Genomic DNA, 25,483 nt, shown 5'->3' on the forward strand with positions numbered 1-25,483 from the left:
AAAAGCATTACATTTATAAAAAGGTTATTAACGGTTCAGAAATCCTAAACAAATTAGAAACTAATAAGGAAAGCTAAGAGGTTAATAAGGAAAATCTGGAATGCCTTACTATTTCTCAGGTTGGCACTGCTGAAACCTTAGGGTAGTCCATGAATAATAGTAGTGCTAATGTCACTGCTCTTCCCTGGAATAATTAGTGCCAAGTGAGAAGCAATGAGCACATGAGAGAAAATAAGACCAAACAATGAATCACATTATCTGGTAGTGTTTAATGTAGTTTTCTTGGTCTCTGTAATATTTTTCCTGGTATAAAATTAATTTGTCCTATAGTTTCTTATCATGGAAGAAGAAATTAGTTTAACAATTTTCTTACATAAGACAAAAAATTTCAAAGAAATCTTAACAAAAATTTCCTAGTACCTTAAACTCTTATGCCTTCAATATGTAAAAGGTTTTCAAAGATATAAAGAGATCTCATTGATCCCATCAAAACAGGATGGCCTTAAAAAGGTATTTTATAAACTATCAGAATGGGGTATTACTGGTAAAAATGAAGGAAAAAAAACTTTTACTATGGAAGGCAAAATAAACTTTGTTTAATAAAAATTTTGAACATTATTACTAATGTTACTGTACAACGTAACACTTGTAGTGATCTGTAAACTTCTGAGTATAGATAGATTTGGCAAAGCCACAGAAAACTGCAAGAAATATAAGGTGTCAAAAACAGTAGGATGTAGGTTAAAAATAGACAAGTAAATCATGCATTGAAAATAAACAGTAAAGCTACCAACTGTGATTCACCTCTGAGACTATTCCTCTGGGAAAGTCTGGTGTTTCACTGAAATCAATATTTTAAATAGGAGAAAAAAACGGAATTGTGTTAACCTTAGATTTTATCTTATTTAGGAAATGTAAGGAGCTGGTCTTTGAAAGTATATCTCACTTAAATGGAAGCTCCATTGATATTATTTTCCTAGCACACTATTATGCCTTAAACACTTAAAGGTTTTTCAATGATATAAAAAAAAAATCTCATTGATCCCTTTAAAACAGAATAATCTTGAAAGGTATTTTAGAAACAATTAGAATTAAATATTAATGTTAAAAATGAGATAAAACAGTAAACTTTTACCATAAACAGCGAAATAAACCTTTTCTATTAATGAAGTTCTATGTAGCAATTTCAGATACTGAGGCCCAAAACAGAAAAGTGGTAGTCTTATTTAGCTTTTGAAGATAAATAGCAAAATGTAAATAAAGGTTTATATGCCACATCCCTTCCTCAAAATCCTCAAGAATTAGTCAGCATTCAAAACAAGGTGTAGCATGACAAAGGAACATGAACGAAAAAATAACAGGACTTCAGTGTCAGACAAAAATTGATTCAAAGTATAACTTTCATACTAGATGAATGACTTTAGGCAAGTTATTTCACATTTCATATGTAAAATGGAGATAACGATATCTGCTTTGTGAGAATTCAATGAGCCGAGAGTATATATGTATGTATAAAGCATCTAGTTCAGCATCTAGAATAAAATTAAATTTTTTTTTACCTATTTTTTCTTTTTCTTTCTCCTCTTTCAAGTGACATAAAATAAAAACTGTAATAAACCCAAATCATATTGCTGTGGATGCACATTTTCTCCAAAATGTAATAAAAATTTTGTAATGACATAAAACTTATAGCTGTTTAAAAATGAAGACAGCTGCTTAACATGAAATTAATCCTATTTAACGGGCAAAATTTTTATTCTTCAACTAAAGTACTGTATATCGAAGGAATAAACTAAAGTTAAAGATCAAATGCTTGGCAGTATTCATTTGCAGGGTTCATTTTAAATCCCCCAAATTAAAGCAAATCTGCACTGACACACTGTGTGTGTGTTTATGTGTTTTTGTAGGTGTGTATGCACATATGTGTTTTGTAGGTGATTTGGCACTTACCAAAAGCATTTTATTACATAATGAAAGTAATGCCACCATAAAAAAATTGGTACAATAAAATCTCAAGGACTACTATAGTGTGGGAAATGTGCGATTTTATAAATAGCCATATCTGTCATCAAGAAGTAAAAACATTCTCTATTCACTCTAACAATTTATCCATCTAACAAATACTAGGGTAAAAAATATATAAATGAATTTACTAAATGAAAATATCAAGGCTGGGCAAATTTATAATTATACGGAAAATGAGAGTAAAAGAAGATATAATTATAATCAAGGATGTGTTCTTTAAGCCTTCTGATTACTGTGAAACCTACCAAAACAAACATATTAATAGTACTTAAGGACTAAGCCATATTTTACTTACTGACCATTCATAACTTTTGGAATGTATATATTTAAAATTCAATTAATTTAAACACTTGATAATGTGGTTTAGACAATTATGAATATTACATTTTAATAATGTTATAATGCAAAAGAAACATGCAGTCCATTAATTATCAAAAAGCTAGTAATATATAGTTTAGTGTTTCATATTTGGATTTAGTATCATCACTTTATATTATGTATAAGTATATATAAAATTAAGGAAAATTATCTCAATTTTCACCTTAAAAATACAAAAGCTTTACTTTTAATATAAGGCCTCATGTTTCTAAAATGCCAAAATGTAATACTGGCGTGTGTATATGTGTGTGTGTGTGTGTGTGTGTGTGTGTGTGTGTGTAGGAACACATATGGATATCCTACTGACATTTATTCAAGAAAGAATTCTGATAATGTATATTATCAGAGTTTCTTATGAGAGACAAAGAGCATTTTTTAAATTTGATTATTTAGCTATTAAACATAGTACATACCCCTTACCAAAAATTCCAAAACTGAAAGAAGAGAAATTTAGTTTTTTAATAAACAGTTGCAATGTGTCTTAACATTATAATGTTTAACCACATACAGTATATAATGTAAGTCTAACCTTTCCATTTCATATTACAAGACTTTTATACTATTTTACATGTTCCAAAACAAATGAAAGTCACCTAAACTTAAAAAAGTCTAAAAGTGTGTTTATGATATCCAAAATAGTACAATGTAATTAATAACAGAGAACGAATGAAGTGAGGCCAAGGAGACACACAAGGCATGCTAGGAAGGTGTCAGTGTCTAATTACCTATTTAAAACAGTTTATAGCATCCCCATGGTCATTTCCTTAAGTACAACCAATTAATATGAATAAAGAACATCAGGATACAAAGCAGTAGTATAATAAACAAAAATTTATAAATTTTATTATGACAGCCAAATAATGATTTTGCTTATAAAGCAGCAAGGTATTTTACAGTTGTCGGACTAATTATTGATTGGCTACTTAGTTGGATATCAAATTTTATAAAGGATTAATATCTGTTTGATACCCCTATATTGTGGGGTATTAAATCTAAATGTCTAAATCATCATTAGACATTTATTAATTGGTACTCCTTTGCCTGTCCAATCCTTTCACAAGAAAATGCAAAATAATGTTATATTCAAACTGGTGTCTGAGGAGAGGACACTTATGAAACACGTGGAAGACTTTACCTGTCCAACCATGCAAGCAGACTCTTGGCTGCTCCAATCAGATCCACAACTGAGGTCAGAAAGTCGTTCGGCAATTTTCGGCTGGTCCTCCCATCATAATGGCCACTCCTTCTCCTTCCTGTTATAAAATTCTGTAGATTTTTGGCAGATGCATTCAACTTGTGAGAAAGGGTTTTTAGATTTTCTGTTTCCAAGCCATAATTCTGAATTATAAAAAAGAGAGAGAATACACTTAAAGTCAATTTTATTCATTCGTGAAAATATTTACTGAATACTTTATTATGCACAGGCAATGGGGTAGCATTAGAGTTACAAATGAATTAGATAGGATTCCTGACCTAGTGGAGCCCACAGTTAAGTGACTATTTGGGGAGATGTCATATAAAGAAATTATAATAAAATGTGTTAAGTACTAACACGAATAAAGAAAGATAAGGGCATTGTATCTTAGAACTATGCTACCCAAGATAGCAAGATTGTAAGAAATAATAAATTTGTTTTTTAAAACCAAAACCTAAGTTTATTTACTTGTGAAATTAATTATTATCAATAATTATTTTTGAGTATATATTCAATTAACAATACGCATGGTCAGGAATGTAGGTACTAGGAATAATTCTGCTTCCCCAAAGTTAGGAAAATAAACACAACCAACAATAACAAAATGAAAAAGCAAGAAATAAATCAGGTAAATAAATCAGATTAAAAAATACACGTACTCTACATAATGATGCATAAAAAGTTTCTTTTATAATATGACATCAGGAAAAACTCTGCTTCCTCAGGGGAACTAACACACATTCTCCTTTTTGTAATACAAATTATGAATCTAAAATTATTTTTGTTTTTGTCCTGGCTATATTAGCTCACAACTAAACATGAAGCACACCAAAAGCAATCACAGTGACTTTTTGGTAAGTGTATTTGTTTTCTTCTTTTCTTTGTTCTCACATTTCAACTAATATTTGTTAATTCATCCTAAATATCTTGTCTATTATATCTTATTGCAGAAAGGGGTTATATGAATAAGTATAATAAGCCTTTTTACTATCTTCAAATAGAAAAAGATTGTAGGATCCCTTCAAACTTTGGGGAAAGTTTTCATAAGTTACAATTAAAATGTAAAGCAGCTAACTGTGAGTTGCAAAACACCCCTTAAAAAAGCTGGTTAATGTTATCCAAGGATAATCTTGATTAAATCACTTAGCAGCATGTACATTACAGTTGTGTGTAAAGTTAAAATTATTACCACCTTACTGAAAATGGCAAAACCCAAAGAATGTAAGGATTTGCTTGGGCCTGGGAGGCTAAGTTTGACTTACCTTTTCATAGTTGGGGAAACTGAGGTATGGGAAGATTTCTTTTTTTTTTTTTTTTTTTGCTTAAAAAACTCAGTACTTAAACTAGACAGAGTTCAGAATGGAACTGCAAGTCACCAGGACATCTGTGAGTGGATATGTCTACCACATTCCTTAGCATCAATATTCTACTCCTACTCTCAGAAACATGGTAACAATAATTAAATCAAAGTGTAAGATGAAGAGTGAAAAAGGAAATTAAGTCATACAATAAATTAAGCTATATTATTAAGTCAACAACCACTGGGTACCTACTTTGTACAACATTTAGGTGTCTTTTTTCCTATGGCAATTTAAGACAAGAGAAAACTTAGTGGAGACAAAATGAGGGGAGAGGAAGGTGCTGATGTCTAAACATTAAATACCAAGTTATGTATGTTACCACTACAGATTTAATGGTGATAAAAGTCTGCTTGTCTTTTGCTTAGAATTTACATATTAAAATAACACTTTCTTCTAAAGTTATAAATTTTTCTAAAATAACATAGTATTAATATGTTAAATATTCACTGCTTAATTTGAACTGTAATATTCTTCTCTCAAGTTAAAAGATTTGGCTTGTGCAAATAAAACAACATTCTATTCAAATTATACTGCATCTGAGAATGAATTATTTGTGAAATGTGGGAGAGTTTGTTCAGCTGGTCACTATAGAAAGAAAGAAATCCTCTCATGTTTATAAAAGATGCTCTCTAATGACTAGATAAGAACAATTTATAACTATACAAACTAACTGTAAATGATACTTCTTCTGTAAATGTAATTGTAAATGAAAATACTGAGAAGTATTTTTAGAAGTTTTCCCTGTGTTAAAGCATTTTTCTAAAGTAAAAAATGATGGCATTTTTCATTTTTGTGTATAAATGATTTTAATAAGAAAACATTTGTCTGCCAACAAAATATAGTAATCTCTTAGAGAAGTTCAAATTATAACAATTAGAGAGAAGTCTACTCAATCAACCTGGTAACTGATATTTCACTCTGTAGCCATTAGCTTTCATAAAAGATTATTTTAAATTATTTCTCTCTATATAACACTAGCATCTCAAGTGATTTATTAGGAAAGGTAAAATAATATTAGTCTTCTTATAAATAAAAATCCAAAGGCAAAGTAAAAATATTTCAGAGTCTTCAAAATTTAAGAAACTAAAATTATTATTTTTCATGACTCAATAATTAGGGAATATAATAATCATCCAGACAAAACCTGGAAGGATACTCTCAGAAGATCTAACTTGGAAACCTCCTAAAAATACATTATGCAGAATAGAGGTGAAAAATGTGGAGGACAGAGAAATGAAGAGGCAAAAAGAATCTTTAAAAGATATGTAGCAGAGGATGGGGAAGGAAATTCTTAAAACTTGTTCTAGTCTACACTAATAATCCAAAAACATGTTTAAAAAATTTAGAAAAGTATAATAGGTTAGAAGCTCATCTGTATGTAAACAGATTTATGTGCTACTATTTTAACAAAAAAGATTAACTGATCTCTGAAGTTAATTTTTTAATTTTTAAAATTTATTTTATTTTATTTTTTGATACAAGGTCTCGCTCTGTCACTCAGGCTGGAGTGCAGTGGCATTATCACAGCTCACTGCAGCCTAAACTTTCTGAGCTCAAGCGATCCTTCTACCTCAGCCTTCTGAGTACCTGGTACTACAGGTGTATGCCAGTACTTTAAATTTTTTGTAGAGATGTGGTCTTGCTACATTGCCCAGGCTGGTCTTGAAATCCTAGACTCAAGTGATCTGCCCTCCTCAGGATTCCAAAGTGCTGGGATTACAGGCATGCCACCATGCCCAGCCTCAAGTTAATTTTTATCATTACAATTCTCAATTACTACCAATACAGATACCTTCTGGCTATTTCTTTCATGTAAGTGGATGGTTTGTTGTGACTTGGTAAGTCACCAGTACATCACACACTCTTACCTACCATTTAAAGAATCGACAAGTAAATCAAGCACCTTTCGCTTTAGGCCAGGGGTACGGAGGGCACTGCATCAACTTTTTAAAAATGCAGGTTTATTCACTACAGATTTGCTTTTTATTGGATATGCATAACAAAACTTGGTATTACTATTAGTATAAAAAGGACTACCTCAAGAAAACAAAAACTTAGACATGAAATGTACTTAGCTGCTGTGTTTGTCGTATATGTTACTTATTTGTTCATATACTTGGCCATTACCATGTGCCAGAACCAGTAGTGACTTAGAACTGATCGAACACAGCCATTTAAGTCTTAATGAATTTGTGCTAAGTTCATATCAGCCTTCTCTTTCAATCATATGCATGCAAAAGCATTTGAAAGAAATAAACATACGCATTTAACATTTTAGAAAAGTAACGTCAGCTATATCCTCACCAGTGGCAAAATTTCACTAACCACTTAACTAGAAATACTTAATATTGGCACCACATATTTTACAATGTCAATGCCATTTTATTCAGAGTTCTTTTTTTTTATGGCTGCATAGTATTCCATGGTGCATATGCGCCACATTTTCTTTTTTTTTATTATTATTATCATTATACTTTAAGTTCTAGGGTACATGTGCATAATGTGCAGGTTTGTAGAGTTCTTAATTTAAATGCATCGTGTAGCAGGTTTTTAGCTTTATAATACATTGCTTTATAAATACGAGTGAGTCTTAAAAGGCTTGCTTTAATGAATTTTTTTGGAAAATAAATTATTTTAAGATGAATGAACCAAGCAATTATGTTGCAAAGAAACAAATCCCAGCAATTGCAAACATCAAATCTTTCATGCAAAATGCCTGAAATTATAAGTACATGAAAAATGAAATGAAAACTGTTCTTATCCTGTCATAAATGATTTATTTACAGTTCCTAATAAAAAGTGTATTGTCAGAATACAAATCAAGGCCCATACATTAAGCTCTCTCTATATATTTTATTTATGTTTTTACTCTTTCAGTTAATATTCTTTGCTCCCTATTGAAGCATACTAAATGATAGCTTAATAGCTTGAAATATTATTACACCTCCAAATCATGAACAGCTTACTTCTTTCTAGAATAACATGATGCAAACAATATATCTGATGCTTAATAAATATATGTTGCATGAATAAATAAGTGACTAAATAAACCTTTGATTCTCATCAGCTGCCATAAACATTTATGCACATAAGGAATAACTTCAAGACAAGGTAGATGAAAATACAGTATAGCTTAAAGAAACAAAAGGAATCTGCTAATTTTTCTATGTCTTCCTTATTTGAGGAACAGAAACCTCAAAGTCAAAGGCTGTGTAGGCAAGAGAAAAATTATGGTTCTTTGAAGAAAGACAAGAGAGTTTAATTCAGCAAGATAACATTAATTTAACATCTTTTATGAGCTTAGCACTGGGCAGAAAGCTAAATAAAAAATATGAACTAAACAAAGGTGTCTTCCTTTGAGGAGTCCAACATGAATTAAAGGATAAAAGAACCTAAGCAAAGAATTGTAATGTGATACAAGGTGTAAGGTGTTACCTTTTCTTCTCATCATTTCCCATTCTACACAAACTAAATGACAATTCTCAATTTTCTCTGAATATTCCATATTCTTTCACAATTCTGTTTTTACACATGATATTTCTTCTGCTTAGATAACTTTTCTCCAACTTTTTGTCTGGCAAACATCTAATCATCTTGTAAGACCAAATGCATACGTTACCTACACTTTCTGAATCCCTCAGAAGAGTTCATTTCCTTCTACACTCCCCTGGAATTTTCTTTAAATCTATGTTGTCTTCTAATGGCTACTGTCTTTCTTAATGGACTGTATATATTTTAGGAGTACAGACTGCGTCTTTTTCATCTTTGCATTCCCAGCGATAGCACTGTTTGAGCAGGAATATGTAATTGTTGAAAAAGAAAAGAATACAGTAGACATAAGGAAAATGTAGAATGGCCAGTGAAGATCAGAGAGACAAGACTTAGCAGGGTAGTTGAGGATAAAATTCGAAGAGCAGTTGGGGACAGAGGGGAAGGAGGTAAAGATACAGTCCCAATAGTACAATTTCCTGGACTAGTCAACTCAGCTTGCTGATAAGGAATCTCACCTCCTGATTTCATAACGGTATGTAGAAGAAAATCAGAATTCACGACCCAGAAATTTGCTTTATATTCCCCAGAAAGCATCTGTTGCATAAACTGAAATGTATCTGTACTTCTGACTTGTTGATGTATATCCATTACATTAGGAAGGGGTAAGAAGGAAGTTTAACATTTGACTTCTTTGGGGACTGCAACTAAGGAACTGCTCAATAAACAGAAAAAAAAAAGTTGGTGTTTAAATTTATTTTCCGCGTTAACTTCCAGAAGGGCTCAATCACATAATGAAGCATCCAAATGACATGACTTTAAACCTGGTGCTTAAACCCAGAACTGTACAGGGATTAAAGCTCAGTATCTGAAAGGATTCACCACAGCTACATGGTTCAAACTTAGAAGTGGTCTAGACATCTATTTCTGATGCCATGCTTTTAAGTAGGTTTAGGTCAGCAGAGCCTTGTTCATAGGTCAAACTTCAAATGTCTAGACTGTATGTATATAACACTGTCAACCATCAATATTCTTTCCTTTCTCAAAGTGTGAGAGCCTAGCACATGAGTGGTTCATCTATGAAGAGTCCTGTTTATGAGACATACACTCTGGACTTAAGGTTTTGATATACCCAACTCTTACTGTTATAAAAGATGTTACAATCAGGGAACGGTTATTTGGCACTAACATCATAAAAATTTAAGGAAGGAAGAAAATATCAGGTCCAGTTGGTTATCAGGGTTTTTTTCTTCTATTTGCATTTCAATTATCAAAAGAAGAGAAGAAAAAAGGGAAAAGTAACAAAAGAAGAAAAGGGAAGTTTCCCTCTTCACCAGTTTTATGTCCTTACCAATGCACACAGAAGGTCAACTGCTTCCAAGATCAGTTCCTGATGACCAATGCGGCTGACCCCCAGATCTTCTAGCTCCTGATGTGTAATGCGCAGCAGCTGGTCCCCACTGATCTTCTCCCTCTCAAAGTTCTTAATATACTGCTGCAAACAGTCATCAAGACCTACAAAATACAAGTATGAAAGACCACAATGAAAACATGGCCAAACCAAACAAACGTGAAGGGTGGGAGAAGCAAGCATTAGTGCTACCATGTCACAAATTAAGTCTATTTTAACTCTGAACTAGCCAAATCCTTCACCCTTTCTTAACCTACATATGAGCTATGGTGAAAAAGAAAATCACGTCATCATACTCACAGTTGTCAGGTACCTAGTTGAATTTTCCTCAGCACGTACTGGAAATCTTTATTTCACGTCTGTGCAGTTCTCCTTGCTGACTATTTCATAAAGTATGCCAACAGGCAGGTTCCCCTATTTTTAAATTTATGTGCATCACCTTCTTACTTTCTTATTTAAACCCCACTTCAGAGGAAGAGGTGTCTTTCCTATTTAAAGCTAATCTATCTATCTGTACTCTGTAGTCCCATCTCCTGCCACCTTAAGATGACTTCAGTAACTAAAAAATTAAATTCTCTTTGTTTCAACTATTTTCTATTAATTGACTCATTCTATGTTCAAATCTCTGCCATCTTAAAACAAAACACAAAATCCTTATTTTGATTTCACTGATCATGTGTGCTCCTCACTAGTCTGTCACCCTCTTTGGATTCAAGCCCTTACCCTTATTTCCTCACCTGTGATGCATTCCTTAATCCATTATAATTTGGATTTTACTCAAATCTAAAAGTAGAAATCAGGATTACACGGGGCAATTCATACGTGATTGGCTAGGCTATAGATTGAGTCGGTTTCAATCATCTGTGAAGTGGCTTGATACAAATGATGAACTGGACTAATAAAACTAACGCTCTAGAAATTTAAGTAAAGAATACCAAGAAAATGAGACAATTAGCTGAAACTAAGAGGTCCTCATTATGTCAAGGAGGGAGACCAGAGGCTATAATGGGCTACATTCCAGCTGAAGTTATGGAGGAGCAGAAATTATAAAAAAATAGAAAAAAACAGAGACGAAATTAGAAAAGATGTACAAAAGGAAGTCAAGTTTCCAAACAGAGAGATTATGCAGCCATTGAGAAAGAAAATGAGTCAGTCCTAAAAGCACTGTGATTCCTGACAGGGTCTAGTATAAGGCCACAGATGTCTTTACTATATTCTCAAACTTCCTTAAAGTAACTAGAATTACTTTGTAGCCTCTCTATACAACCTGCTTTTTCTTTCATTCTCCATTAGTATGTGTATACTGCTGAGGGCTGAAATGTTCTCACTGGATATAGCAACGTGAAAGTCACTAGTGACATTCCTGAGAGTTGTTTTCACAGTGATGGCAATAAGCCAGCACCGAATGAGTTGAGGAATCTTCAAAGCAGTCAGGCTACATAAGAGAAGAAAAAAATAAGAGGATATCGAGTTTGTTTTTCTTTCTTAAAGATGCTAAGACTTGAAGATATTTAAATGTCGATAAGAACTGTACATCTCTATTGAAAAAGGAGGGAAGGAGCAGATAGATGCAGGATGTAGATGCAGGTAGATTAATAGTCTGTGAGTAAGACGAGGGACTCCCTGCCTAATAACTATAAGACAACATTATGGATCTGTGTGAGAGTTCACTGAGATATTTGTAAATAAAATAAACATGTAAATTGATACCATTACAAATATGTGCTGAATACCTAAATGGAGTTGGTACTAATTACAGTGCCACATAGCTAAACAGGATTTATATTTTAAAAGGAAGACTCCAAAGTCAGGAACAAGGGGAAAAATGAAGGAATTATTTGTCACACACTGCTGTGAATGCTGGAGATAAAAGGGTAAATAAGACACAGACCTCAAGGAATGCAGTACTTGTATTAGGTATTATATGTAACCTAGAGATTATTTGAAGTATACAGGAGGATTTCATAGGTTATATCCAAATACCATACCATTTTATATAAGGGACATGAGCATTTGCAGAGTTTGGTATCTGTGGGGGTTCCTGGAACCAATCTCCCTCAACTGTATAGGGTGAAAGGTATAGTGGTCCATAAAACTTGAGGGTTGATCAGACAAAGCAACATCTAAGAATGAAAACAAAAATGGATCAGAGGACAAGGTAATAATAAGGAAGGCATGACAGACAAGTGTTAAATGCAGCACAGCATTCTAGTAAGATAAGGACTAAAGCACTCTGAGAGTTAAGAGATTATCAATGATTTTAGCCAGAACAGTATTAGAATAATGCAAAGAGAAGCCAGACAGACTACGGGATTGAGCAGTGACTGGGAAATGAGAAAGTGACTGCCTTGCATGTAGAATATTCCTTTAGAAGATTACAGGATAATGGTGAGGATGGGAGTAAACAGAGAGATGCCAAGTGGTGTCAAAGAGACTACTGTTATACCAATTTCAGAAGTGAAGAAACTAAAGGTCAGTGAGACTAGGTAACTCTCTAAGTGTACACAGTAAGTAACTGACAGGAAAACCAAGAATTGAAACCTGGTCCCAGAGGATCCAAAATCTAACCTACTTTGACTATATCACACCATCTCAAGACCAAAAAAAAAAAAAACACACATCTCAACAATAAAGTGGATTCATACCCTTGCAAAAATAAATGAGTAAATGGAGATAGAAACATACAGTTATTAAAATGAAAAAGAAGAATAACATAGAACATTGGCTAATGAAATCACACTCTTCTAGACCTACCAGAAAAAAAATTAAAACTACCAAGGACTAAAGTCCATGCTAGCATATTCTTGATGAATTCAATACTGTGTAGAGTACCCAGATGGCATTCAATCTGAAGTTGCATTTGAATGAATGAAAGGGGAAACATTGCAAATAGTTTTTAGATATCACTGAAACCAATATAATACATGTTGACCTGAGAAACCCCTGTTCTTTATGTTCTTCAAAGGCATCCTTAACAGTCATCCTCCTACAAGCAAGTAGTTGCTCTATAACAAGTAGTATATGATTTGTTTTCACAAGGATTCTCACGGAAACCAAATAAAATTTTAAAAGGAAGGATAATTTTCTTCTGGAACTGTTCTCATTTACTCTGTCCTAATTTATTTTGAAAAAGGCTACACTTTCAATAGTTTTATATCAATTCTATATAGAAGAACTGATGCTGAATAATAGTAATACCTTCTATTATTTATGAACTGTATATCATTATCTTGATTTTACAGATAAAAAAATTTAAATTTAGGGACCATGCCTGGGATCCCACAGCTTATAAATGGTAAGGCAAGGTCTAAACCCAAGTCCATCTGACTCTAAATCCATGCTCTTAAAGACTATGCAGAATTAGGAGTGAGGGAGGAATGGAAAGGATGGTTTCCAAACCTCTAGACTGTTTGTTTGTACCATACCAAAAGTCATTATACCAGAAATGTTTTTCTATTTTCCATTTAAAACTTTAAGGTCTTTGTTTAATATGTATTTATTTAAATTATGCTTTGCATGAAAAGGCATTTAAGTATATTGTTTACACACACACAATTCAGGAGGGCAATACAAATTGAAAGTAGATGAGAAAAATATGGTTAAAGGAAGATATGGTTAGTCATAAAGTGGGAGCCAGAATAATGAAAATATAAAAAATTCATACAAATGAAAAATACTAATAGTTTAAAACATTCATTAGATAACAGCAAGCCAGTTTCTCAGAGAAGTCCAACCAGTTTTTTCTTAAATTGATATATAATAATTGTATATACTTATGAGATACATGTGATATTCTGATACATTCATGTGAAGTATAATGATCAAAACAGGGTAATTGGAATATCCATCACCTCAAACATGCCCATCCATTTTTGACACTAAAGTCAGCAAAAAGGATTTCTTGTGGGAAGAAATCCTTGTGTAATGTAATAAACAACACCTTCAACAAACTCTTTTGATAAACACAACTATAAGTTCCCATTGGACTGTTTCTTACAGTAAGGCTGAAAATACATTTAAAAAATGTTACGTTGTATTGTAGACCAAATAATAACTGATTATCATGAAGATAGAAACATGTTTATCTTTGCTGGCTTTAAGGATGTTACAATCTATCAACAGTTTATAATTCCAGGGAGAAAATAAGTACATAAGTGAAAATAGGCCCCCATAGTAGGAAAGAGCATCAGGGGCAGGGATGTGGGGAGGAGACCAGGAAGAGACTGACAGCTGAGGCCAAGATTTAGCCACGGTGAAGGTTAGGAAATTTCTTGAAGGCGCAGGAAGGAAGGTCCAGGGTGACTGAGGGAAACCCATGCAGTAGCTGCTGATCCTGCTGGCCCTATGGCTGGGCACCATGGGATTAGGCAGGGCTGAGCTCCTAAGGGCCTAGGAGCAGGGCCTGCAGGTGCCCTGGCTAAATTCCATAAGCATCCACTTATGCAGTGAGGCTTCAGGGAGACCAATATGAGCAGTGCTATGGATACACTCTTCCCAGCAGGAACCTTTGTGAGGCTAGAATTTAAGCTCCAGTATACAAGTTTCTGGAAGAAGAATTCTGAGTGCAAAGTCAAGTCCAGTGGAAAGAAGCAGAAATGCCTGGCCTACATCAAACTTGAGGATAAAATTTTAGGCCAGATGGTCCATTGCCCCATACAGATGCAGGATGGACAGGAGCCTGAAAAGCATCAGGAGATTCAGTGCAGTAGAGTGGAGCAGGCCAGCCATGACCCTCACAGCTACTACTTCCCTGGACAATTTGCCTTCTTTTTAAGGCCCTGCTCCCCAGCACAGAACCCTGGACTGAATTTTATCGTGCTCCCCAGACAGCTGCACATGGTAACCAGTGGAATACCCTGCCCTCCTAGTGATGATCCCATTATATCCCGAGCTAATAAAACTACTCTCCAAAAAACAAAGAAAAAAATATAAAAAAAAGATTACCATAGAATTCAGCAATTCCACTTCAGGGTATATACCCAAACAAAATGAAAGCAGATATTTGAAGAGATAGTTGTACACCTATGTTCATAAAAGCATTATTCACAATAGGCAAGAGGTGGAAGCAACCCAAGAGTCCACTGATGTATAAGTAGACAAAGAAAATGTTGGAGGAGGTGGAGCAAGATGGTAGAACAGAAGGCTCCACTAATTGCCTTCCCTAGCCTCTGACAAGGACACCAATTTAATAATTATCTACACAAAAAAGCACCCTCATAGGAACCAAAAATCAGGTGAGCATTCACAGTACCTGGTTTTAACTTCGTATCACTGAAAAAGACACTGAAAACCTAAAAAAAAAAAAATTAAAAAAAAAGTCTTAAGCAGTGATGCCATACCTCCCTCAAGCCCAGGCAGTGGTAGGGTGGTTACTAGAGTGTTTCTTTGTGCTGGAGGGAGAGCACAGCAATTTGTGAGGCATTGAACTTACTGCTGTCCTGATAGAGCAGAAAGGAAAACAAGATCAAACTCAGCTGATACCCACCCACAGAGGGAACATTTAAACCAGCCCTAGCCAGAGCGGAATCGTCAGTCCTGGCAGTTGGAACATGAGTTCCCACAAACCTTGCCACCATGGGCTAAAGTGCTCTGAGGATTTAAATAAATGAACTTGAAACACAGTCTAGACCACAAAGACTGCAAATCCTAGGAGAGTCCTAATGCTGAACAGGGCCCAGAGACAGTGGATAGGGGTGACATGCAACATACTAAAACACCAGCCAGAGTGGCCAAGAGAGTGCTGGTATTATTCCTTCCCTAACTTCAGGCTTTACAGCTCATGGCTCCAAAAGAGACTCCTTCCTTCCGCTTGAGGAGAAAAAAAGGGAAGAGTGGGAAAGACTTTATCCTGCATCTTGGATACTAGCTTGGCCCAGTCAGAGTCATGAGGGCCCCTTTCCAGGCCCAAGCTCCTGGATGACATTCCTAGACATACCCTTGTCCAGAAGGGAATGACCCTATCCTGGCACCATTCATAACCAGCTAACTGAAGAGTCCTTGGGCCCTGAATAAGCAGCAATGATACCCAAGTACTACATCAAGGGTCCTGTGTGAGACTATGAGACTTGTTGGCTTCAGGTAAGACCCAGCACATGTGCAGCTGTGGTTGACCACAGGGCACAATTCCTTGTGCTTCAAAAAAGCAGAGGGAAAAGGAAAGGGGACTTTGTCTTGTACCTTAGGTACCAGCTCATGCATAGGGGGGTAGAGAACAAAGCAGGTTCTTGGGGTCTACAATTCTAGGACTTGGCTCTTAGATGGATGACATTTCTGGACCTGCCCTGGGCCAGAGGGGAGCCCACTGTCCTTGAAGGGTGAGGCCCAGGCCAGGCAGCATTTGGTACAAGCTAATTGAAGAGACCTTGGGTCTTAAGGAAACAGCAGTGGTAGTTTGGCAGTACTCACTGTGGTTTCGTGGTGATGGTGGCCATGGAGGGAGGGGGTTCCTCTGCCTTTGGAAAGGGGAGAGAAGAGTGGGAAGAACTACATCTTGTGGTTTGAGTGTCAGATCAGCCGCAGTACAACAGAACAACAGGTGCACTTCTAAGGTTTTAAATGCTAGTCCCTGGCTCCCAGACAGCACCTCTGGACCCACCCAGGGCCTGGGGAAAATTGCTGCCCTGAAGGGAAGAACACAAGCCCGTTGGCTTTGGCATTTGCTTATTGTAGAGCCCCAGGGTCTTGAGAGAACATAGGCAGTAGCCAGGGAGGGGTTAAAGCAGGCCTTGAGCAACACGTAGTGCTATGTTGGCTTCAGGTATGACCCAGCACAGTCACGGTGGTGGTGGCCACAAGGGTGCTTGTCTCACTCCACCCACAGCTCCAGGTGGTTCACAACAGAGTGAGAGACTGTTTATTTGGGAGACAGTAAGGGAAGAGAACAAAAGTCTCTGCCAGGTAGTCCAGAGAATTATCCCAGATCTTGTCCAAGATCATCAAGAAGGCCTCCATGAGTCTATAAGAACCACAGCATCACTGGGCTTGGGGTGCTCCCTGAAGCAGGTACAGCTTAGATCATAACACCTAAGTCCTTTCAAATATCTGGAATGCCTTCCCAAGAAGGATGGGTACAAACAAGTCTTGGCTGCAAAAACTATAATAAATTCCTAACTTTTCAATGCCCAGCAACAGATGAACATCTATGAGTGTTAGGACAATTCGGGAAAACATAATCTTATCAAATGAACGAAATAGGCACCAGGTGCCAATCCTGGAGAAACAAAAGATACGTGACATTTCATGTAGAGAATTCAAAATAGCTATTTTGAGGAAACTTAAAGAAATTTCAAGATAACGCAGAGAAGGAATTCAGAATTCTATCAGATAAATTTAACAAAGAGATTAAAATAATTTAAAAGAATCAAGAAGAAATACTGGAGTGGAAAAATGCAATTGTCATACTGAAAAATGCATCAGAGTCTTTTAACAGCAGATTTGGTCAAGCAGAAGAAAGAATTCGTGAGCTTGAAGACTGGCTATTTGAAAATACAGTCAGAGGAGATTTTAAAAAAGAATAAAAAACAATAACCCATGCCTACGGGCACCTCAAAAGGGAATATCTAAGTGTTATTGCCCTTAATCAGGAGGAAGAGGAAGAAGTCAGTGGTAGAAGGTTTATCGAAAGGAATAATAACAGAGAACTTCCCAAACCTAGAGAAATATATCAATACCTAAGTACAAGAAGGTTATAGAACACCAAGCAGAATTAGCCCAAAGAAGACTACCTCAAGGCATTTAATAATCAAATTCCAAAAGAGTCAAGGATAAAGGATCCTCAAATCAACAAGAGAACACAAACAAACAACATACAATGGAGCTCCAATACATCTAATGAGAGTTTTCAGTGGAAAACTTACAGGCCAGCAGAGAGTAGCATGACATATTTAAAGTGCCAAAGAAAAAATCTTTTACCCTAGAAGAGCATAAACAGCAAAAATATTCTTCAAACATGAGGGAGAAATAAAGATGTTCCCAAATAAAAGTCATGATATTTCATCAACATGAGACCTGCCCTGCAAGAAATGCTAAAGGAAGTACTTCAATCAGAAAGAAAAGGACATTATGAGCAATAACTAGTCATTTAAAGGCAAAAAACTCACTGGCAATAATAACCACACAAAAAACACAGAATATTATAACGCTGTAATTGTGGTGTGTAAACTCCTTTTATCAGTAGAAAGACTAAACAATGAACCAATCAAAAATAAAAACTACAACAGCTTGTCAAGACATAGACAGTACAATAAGATCTAAATAGAAACAACGAAAAGTTAAATAGTGGGAGTATGAAGTTGAGTCGTACAGTTTTTATTAGTTTTCTTTTTGCTTGTTTGTTTGTTAGCACAAACAGGGTTAAGTCCTCATGAGCTTAAAAAAATGGTTATTAAGATAGTATTTGTAAGGCTCATGGGAACCTCAAACCAAGAAACTAAATCATTTCAAATGGGGAAAATCACTTTCACTAAAAGGAAGATAGAACAGAAAGAAAGAAGGAAGAGAAGACCACAAAACGGCCAGAAAACAAATAACAAAATGGCAGGATAATGTCTTTACTTATCAACAGTAACACTGAATATAAATGGACTAAACTCTCCAATAAAAAGTCATAGAGTGGATGCGTAAATTTAAAAACAAAACAAAACACAGTGAACTGTTGCCTATAAAGAAACGTACTTCACCTATAAAGACACAAATAGAGTGATAATAAAGGAATGGAAAAGATATTCCATGCCAATTGAAACCCAAAAAGAGCAGGAGTAGCTATACTCATATCAGGAAAAATAGATTTCAAGACAAAATCTATACAAAGAGGCAAAATAATAGAATCATAAAGGGGTCAATTCAACAAGAGAATTTCAAATATATATGCAACCAGCACTGGAGAACTCAGATATAAAAGCAAATATCAATGAAGCTAAAGAGACAGAGAGTCCCCAGTACAATAATAGCTGAAGACTTCAACACCCCACTTTCGGCATTTGACAGATATTCCAGACAGAAATTAACCAAGAAACATTGGACTTTATCTACACTATAGAACAAATAGATCTAACAGATATGTACAGAATATTTCATCCAAAGACTGCAGAAGACACATTCTTTTCCTCAGCAAAAGGATCATTCTCAAGGACAGACCACGTTAGGTTACAAAACAAACCTTAAAACATTCAAAAAACCGAAAATACTCTCAAGCATCTTCTTTGACTACAAAAGCATAAAATTAGAAATTGATGACAAGAGGAATTTTGGAAACTATACAAATACATGAAAACTGAACAATACATTCCAAAATGACCAGTGGATCAATGAAGAAGGTAGGAAGGAAATTGAAAAATTTCTTGAAACAAATGATAATGAAAACACAACATACAAAAACCTATGGGATACAGCAAAAGCAGTACTAAGAGGGAAATTTATAGCTATATGTGCTTACATCAAAAAAGAAGAAAAACTTCAAATAAACAACCCAACAATGCATCTTAAAGAACCAGAAAAGAGAGAAAACCAAACCCAAAATACTAGAAGAAATAATAAAGACCATAAACAAATGAAATTGAAATGAAGCAATACAAAAGAGCAATAAAAGAAAAAATTGGCATTTTGAAAAGTTAAACAAAATTGACAAACCTTTGGCTAGACTAAGAAAATAAGAAAGAAGACCCAAATAAATAAAATCAGAGGTAAAAATGGACACATTACACTTGATACTGCAGAAATTCAAAGGATCATTAGTGGCTACTATGAGAAACTACATGCCAATAAACTGGAAAATCTTGAAGAAATGAGCAAATTTCTAGACAAAAAGAACCTACCAAGATTGAAACATAAAGAAATCCAAAACTTGAATATGCTAATAACAAGTAACGAGATTGAAGCCATAATAAAAAGTCTCACAGTAAAGAAAAGCCTGGGAGCTGATGGCTTCACAGGTGAATTCTACCAAATATTTAAAGGAGAACTAATACCAATCTGACCCATACTATTTTGAAAAATAGAAGACAATACGGCCAAACTCATTCCACGAGGCCAGTATTACCCTGACACCAAAACCAAAGACACATTGAAAAAAGAAAACTACAGGCCAATATATCCCATGAATATTGATGCAAAAAAACTCAACAAAATACTAGCAAGCCGAATACAGTAATATTAAATACTTTAAAACCATAATTCATCATGACCAAGTATTTATCCCTGGGATGCAAGAATTGTTCAACATATGCAAATCAATCAATGTGATACATCATATCTACAGAATAATGAACAAAAACCATCTGATCATTTCATTTGATGCTGAAAAAGCATTTGATAAAATTCAACTTCCCTGCATGATAAAAACCCTCAAAAAACTGAGTATAGAAGGAACAAACCTTAACATAATAAAAGCCATATATGGCAGTCCCACAGCTAGTATCATACTGAATAGGGAAAAACTGAAAGCCTTTCCTTCAAGATCTGGAACACGACAAGGATGCCCACTGCCACCATCATTATTCAACATAGTGTTGGAAGTCCTAGCTAGAGCAGCCAGGCAAGAGAAATAAATAAACAGCATCCAAATTGGAAAGAAAGAAGTCAAATTATTCTTATTTGCTGATGAGATGATCTTATATTTAGAAAAACCTAAAGAATCCACAAAAAAAACGATTAGAAGTGATAAATTCAGTAAAGTTGCAGGATGCAAAATTAACACACAAAAATCAGTAGCATTTCTACATTCCAACAGTCAACAACCTGAAAGAGAAAATAAAGTAATTTAATTTATAATAGCCCCATATAAAGTTAAACACCTAGGAATCAACTTAACCAAAGAAGTGAAAAATCTCTACAATGAAAACTATAAAACATTGATGCAAGAAATGGAAGAGACCACGAAAAAAAGGGAAAGATATTTCATGTTAATCAATTGGAAGAATCAATATTGTTAAAATGTCCATACTACTCAAAGCAATCTACAGATTCAAAGCAATCCCTATCAAAATACCAATGACATTCTTCACAGAAATAGAAAAAAAAATCCTAAAATTTATATGGAACCACAAAAGACCCAGAATAGCCAAAGCTATCCTAAGCAAAAAGAACACAACTGGAGGAATCACACACCTGACTTCAAATTATACTACTGAGGTATAGTAAACAAGATAGCATGGTACTGGCATAAAAACACACAGAGACCGGTGGAACAGAATAGAGAACACAGAAACAAATCCACACACCCACAGTGTACTCATTTTTGACAAAAGTGCCAAGGACATACACTGGAGAAGGCCAATCTCTTTAATAAATGGTTCTGGGAAAACTGGATATCCATGGGCAGAAGAATGAAACTAGATCTGTATCTCCTGCTATATACAAAATTCAAAATTGATTAAAGACTTAAATCTAAGACTTCAAACTATGAAACTACTACCAGAAAACATTGCAGAAACTCTCCAGGACATTGGTCTTGGCAAAGATTTCTTGAGTAATACCCTACAATCACAGGCAACCAAAGCAAAAATGAACAAATGGGGTCACATAAGTTAAAAGGCTTCTGCACAGCAAAGGAAACAGTCAACAAAGTGAAGAGACAACCCACAAAATGGGAGAAAATATTTGCAAGCTACACATCTGACAAGGGATTAATAACCAGAATATGTAAGGAGCTCAAACAACTCTATAGGAAAAAAAAATCTAACAATCTGGTTAAAAATGGGCAAAAGATTTGAATAGGCAGTTCTCAAAAGACATACAAATGGCCATAAGGCATATGAAAAGGTATTCAGCATCACTGATCATCACAGAAGTGCAAAGAAAAACTATAATGAGATAGCATCTCACCCCAGTTAAAATGGCTTATATCCAAAATACAAGCAATAACAAATCCTAGTGAGGATGTGGAGAAAAGGGAACCCTCGTATACTGTTGGTGGGAATGTAAATTAGTACAACAACTATGGAGAATAGTTTAGTGGTTCCTCAAAAAACTAAAAATAGAGCTACCACATGATCCAGCAATCCTACTGCTGGGTATATACCCCAAATAAAGGAAATCAGGATATCAATGAGATATCTGCACTGGGTCCCAGAAGACCCAGTGGCTATTCTGGGTCTTTTGTGGTTCCATATAAATTTTAGGATGGTTTTTTTTTTATATTTCTGCGAAGAATGTCATTGGTATTTTGATAGGGATTTGTTGCAATTCTGCAGTTTGTCGCAGTTCCGTTCACAATAGCCAAGATTTTGAAACAACCTGTGTCCATCAACAGATGAATAAAGAAAATGTGGTACATATACATAATGGAGTAATATTCAGCCATAAAAAAAGAATGAGATCCTGTCATTTGCAACAACATGGTTGGAACTGGAGATCATTACATCAAGTGAAATAAGCTAGGCACAGAAAGACTAACATCAAATGTTCTCACTTATATTTGGGATCTAAAAATTAAGCAGAGTAGAAGGATGATTACCAAACGGTGGGAAAGGCAGTGGTGGGGGGAGGTGAGGGGCAGGTGGAAAAGGTTAATACATATGAAAATATATTTAAAAAGAATGAATAAGTTCTACTATTTGACAGCACAACCGAGTGACTACAGTGAATAATTTAATTGTACATTTTATTATAACTAAAATAATATAGTTATATTGTTTGTGACACTAAGGATAAATGCTTGAGGGATGGATACCCCATTCTCCATGATGTGATCATTTCACATTGCATGCCTGTATCAAAACATCTCATGTACCCCATATATACAAACCTACTATGTACCCATAAAAATTAAAAATTTTTAAAAATGTTGTATATATGTTTTAAAATGTGTATACATTTTTATTCAGCCTTAAAAAGAAAGTGCTGATACATGGTACTGCATGGATCAACCCTGAAGACATTATGCTAGCTGAAATAAGCCATTCACAAAAGGACAGAAACTGTATGATTCCACTTATATGAGGCATGCAGTCGTCATGCAGTCATCAAATTCAGAGACAGAAAGTAGAATGGGGCTGCCAGAGGCTGAAAGGAGGGATAATAGGGATTGTTGTTTAATGAAGAGTTTCAGTTTTGCAAGATGAAAAGAATTCTGTGAATGGATGCTGAGGTCAGTAGTACAAAAGTGTTAATGTACTTACTGCCAGTGAACTGTACACTTAAAGATGGTTAAGATAGTACATTTGATGATATGTGCATTTTACACTTAAAAATGCAATCGTTAAAATAAAATGGCAAATTTTGTATTATCTATATTTTAGTATAAGAAGAAGTACAAATTAAGCAACAGATTAACCTTAAATAGCCTAAATTTGCTCCTTTCAAATTTTAATTAGACCTAAGCATTTTGGGAGGCATATGGGTATGTGAAAGCCACAGCTGTAAGTTATCATTATATATATGATTACAAATGCTATGTCTATCTATGTGTAATCAAACTTCTCTAATAGAAATACAATTTTCTTTTCTATTGAATACAAAAAAAATCACTGGTGGCAATGATTTGCTAAATTTAGTATATTCTACCTAGAAGTCATCAGTATGATGTCTTACCCAATCTTAATTCATCATGAAAAAATTGCCTAATCATGATGGGACTTAATACGGTTATCTTTTTAAATATTTTCATTTAATATCTAAGAAATATTGAGTGAGGACATGCTGAAAATTTTATGCTAGACATATCAAGGGAAAAAAGAATTTTGTATCTAAATGACATCTAGATGAATTTTAAAGTAATTAGTGTCATGAAGAATTAGTCAGTCATCTTTGCCAAGGTGCTGGGAGAAACTATCTTCTCCAAAGAGGACTTGCCCATGGGCAAGAGGAGACAGTTTTCCAGGTGGGAGGTAAGAGGAAGTGGTAATGAGAACAATGCTAGAGACTTGCCATTGTAAAGGGCAAAACTTGTTGATCCAACTTTACTTCTGAGGACACATCTAATCTTGGCTTATCTCAGTCCCAGGATTCCCTAATGCTCCTGATATTTTTAGATTTAAACTAGGTTCCAAAGTCAATAACTGCCTGTTCTTAATTCTTCTACAACACAGACTTCTATATGATTTTCCTAAGGAATGCCTCCCTTCCTGTCCCTAGTATCAGGATGCTCGTCTCAATGCTTTTCTAATTCCTGATACCAACTTTTATTTATTAACTGAACAAATGTTTGTTGAATGCCTATTTTTGAGCCAGGCATTATTCTATGGAATAAAGAAGAAAAGTGAGCAGAAACGGACATGGCCCCTGCTTTCACTGAGGTAACAGTTTATTGAGAGAGAATCATGTTAAGTAAGTAATCACACAAATAACCCTAACAAGTAATAGAAGGAAAGTAAAGGTACCTGGCATGGTGCTCTAAGAGCCCATAATATGGTGATTTGACCACATCAGAGAGATCAGGGGTAAATTTTCTGGGAGAAGTGTGGCAAGAACTGACATCTAGAGATGACTGGGAGTTAACTAGCCAAAGAGAGAGGAAAGAGTATTAGACTCTGAAAACAGCAAGGACTCAACAGCTTGGAGATAGGAGGGAGAATATAAGGCATTGAAAGAAGACCACCACGACTGAAGGCTGTGTTCAGACTCGTGTTCTGAAAAACTCTTCTCCAGTTTCAACGTGTAGAACAGTGTCTTGTGGCCAGTTTGCCTTTTGCCGCAGAAACAATCATCTTTGGTAGGAGTTAATCTCCCTGCTTAGCACCTTCACTTGGTTCACTATTTTAGCTATGCGAGTTGAAGCTTTTCTACACATGTTCTTTCTTTGGACATTTTATTCCTCTATGACTATCTAAAATTCCTCTTACTCTCCTCTTAGTAAAGGAAGTTAAGGAAAAGATCTACAAGTAGAACTTACTTCATACATTATTTAGAACTATATCCATTGTCTCCTGAATAAGAATTCAAAATCAACAGAAAAATGTGGTAAAAGGTAAATTACCTTCAAAAATGGTAATTCTAGAAAAAACTGTATAGTAATAAAGGTATAGCCGATCATATTAATTCAGACATGTGCATCTTATTAAATATGACTGAAATAATTTCCACAAAAGAAAATTTTAGCATAAAAGTACTGCAGAAACAAAGGGTACATCTACTATTAAACTTAATCTCAATATATCTCCTGTGATCCTTCCCTAATACAAAACAAATCTTATTCATCATTTCAAATCCACACACACACACATTTGCCCACTACAAATGAATGTCAGCATTATTAACTACTCAATAAGTTTACAGAGTCAAACACACACACACACACACACACAAAAATCCTTTGGTGCTTTAGAATTTTTTGACTCTTAAAACGTGTTCTAAAATACTGGGCTAATTTAAATACTTAGTCAACATGTACTTTGCATCTAATCACTAAACTATCATTACTTTTATTGAATATTAAAGTTAAAATAAAGCTATGAATTTTAGTATCTTGTCACAAGTAAGGATTTAATGTTAGGATAAAAAGAATCCCACATTTATACAACTACAGTCATTTCTGATTATGTTTCCTAAAAATAATGTCAGTGGTGATATTCAATTTTCTGTTTTGCTTTATACATCAGAATCAATTTGTAGCATAGCATAATGAAATTAAAAGCCAAATAATTTCTTTTCACCTATGAAGTAAATTTTACTTGATCCAGGAAAATGGCC

At 34.7% G+C, this 25,483-nt stretch overlaps 1 protein-coding gene across 4 annotated transcripts in view; it reads right to left on the reverse strand.

Annotated features, from left to right (window-relative positions):
* Window positions 1-25,483, reverse strand: part of CNKSR2 (connector enhancer of kinase suppressor of Ras 2) — a 286,046-nt gene that overhangs the window by 214,055 nt on the left and 46,508 nt on the right. For all 4 annotated transcript variants that reach the window (XM_011988030.1, XM_011988029.1, XM_011988032.1 and 1 more), the window contains exons 2-3: window positions 9,800-9,963; window positions 3,539-3,741 (exon numbers count right to left, since the gene is read on the reverse strand). In XM_011988030.1, coding sequence (XP_011843420.1) covers window positions 3,539-3,741; window positions 9,800-9,963 — 367 coding nt within the window. The remainder of the gene's footprint in view (window positions 1-3,538; window positions 3,742-9,799; window positions 9,964-25,483) is intronic.

The sequence above is a fragment of the Mandrillus leucophaeus genome, unplaced genomic scaffold (genome assembly GCF_000951045.1).
Source record: "Mandrillus leucophaeus isolate KB7577 unplaced genomic scaffold, Mleu.le_1.0 Scaffold321, whole genome shotgun sequence".
NCBI lineage: Eukaryota > Metazoa > Chordata > Mammalia > Primates > Cercopithecidae > Mandrillus > Mandrillus leucophaeus.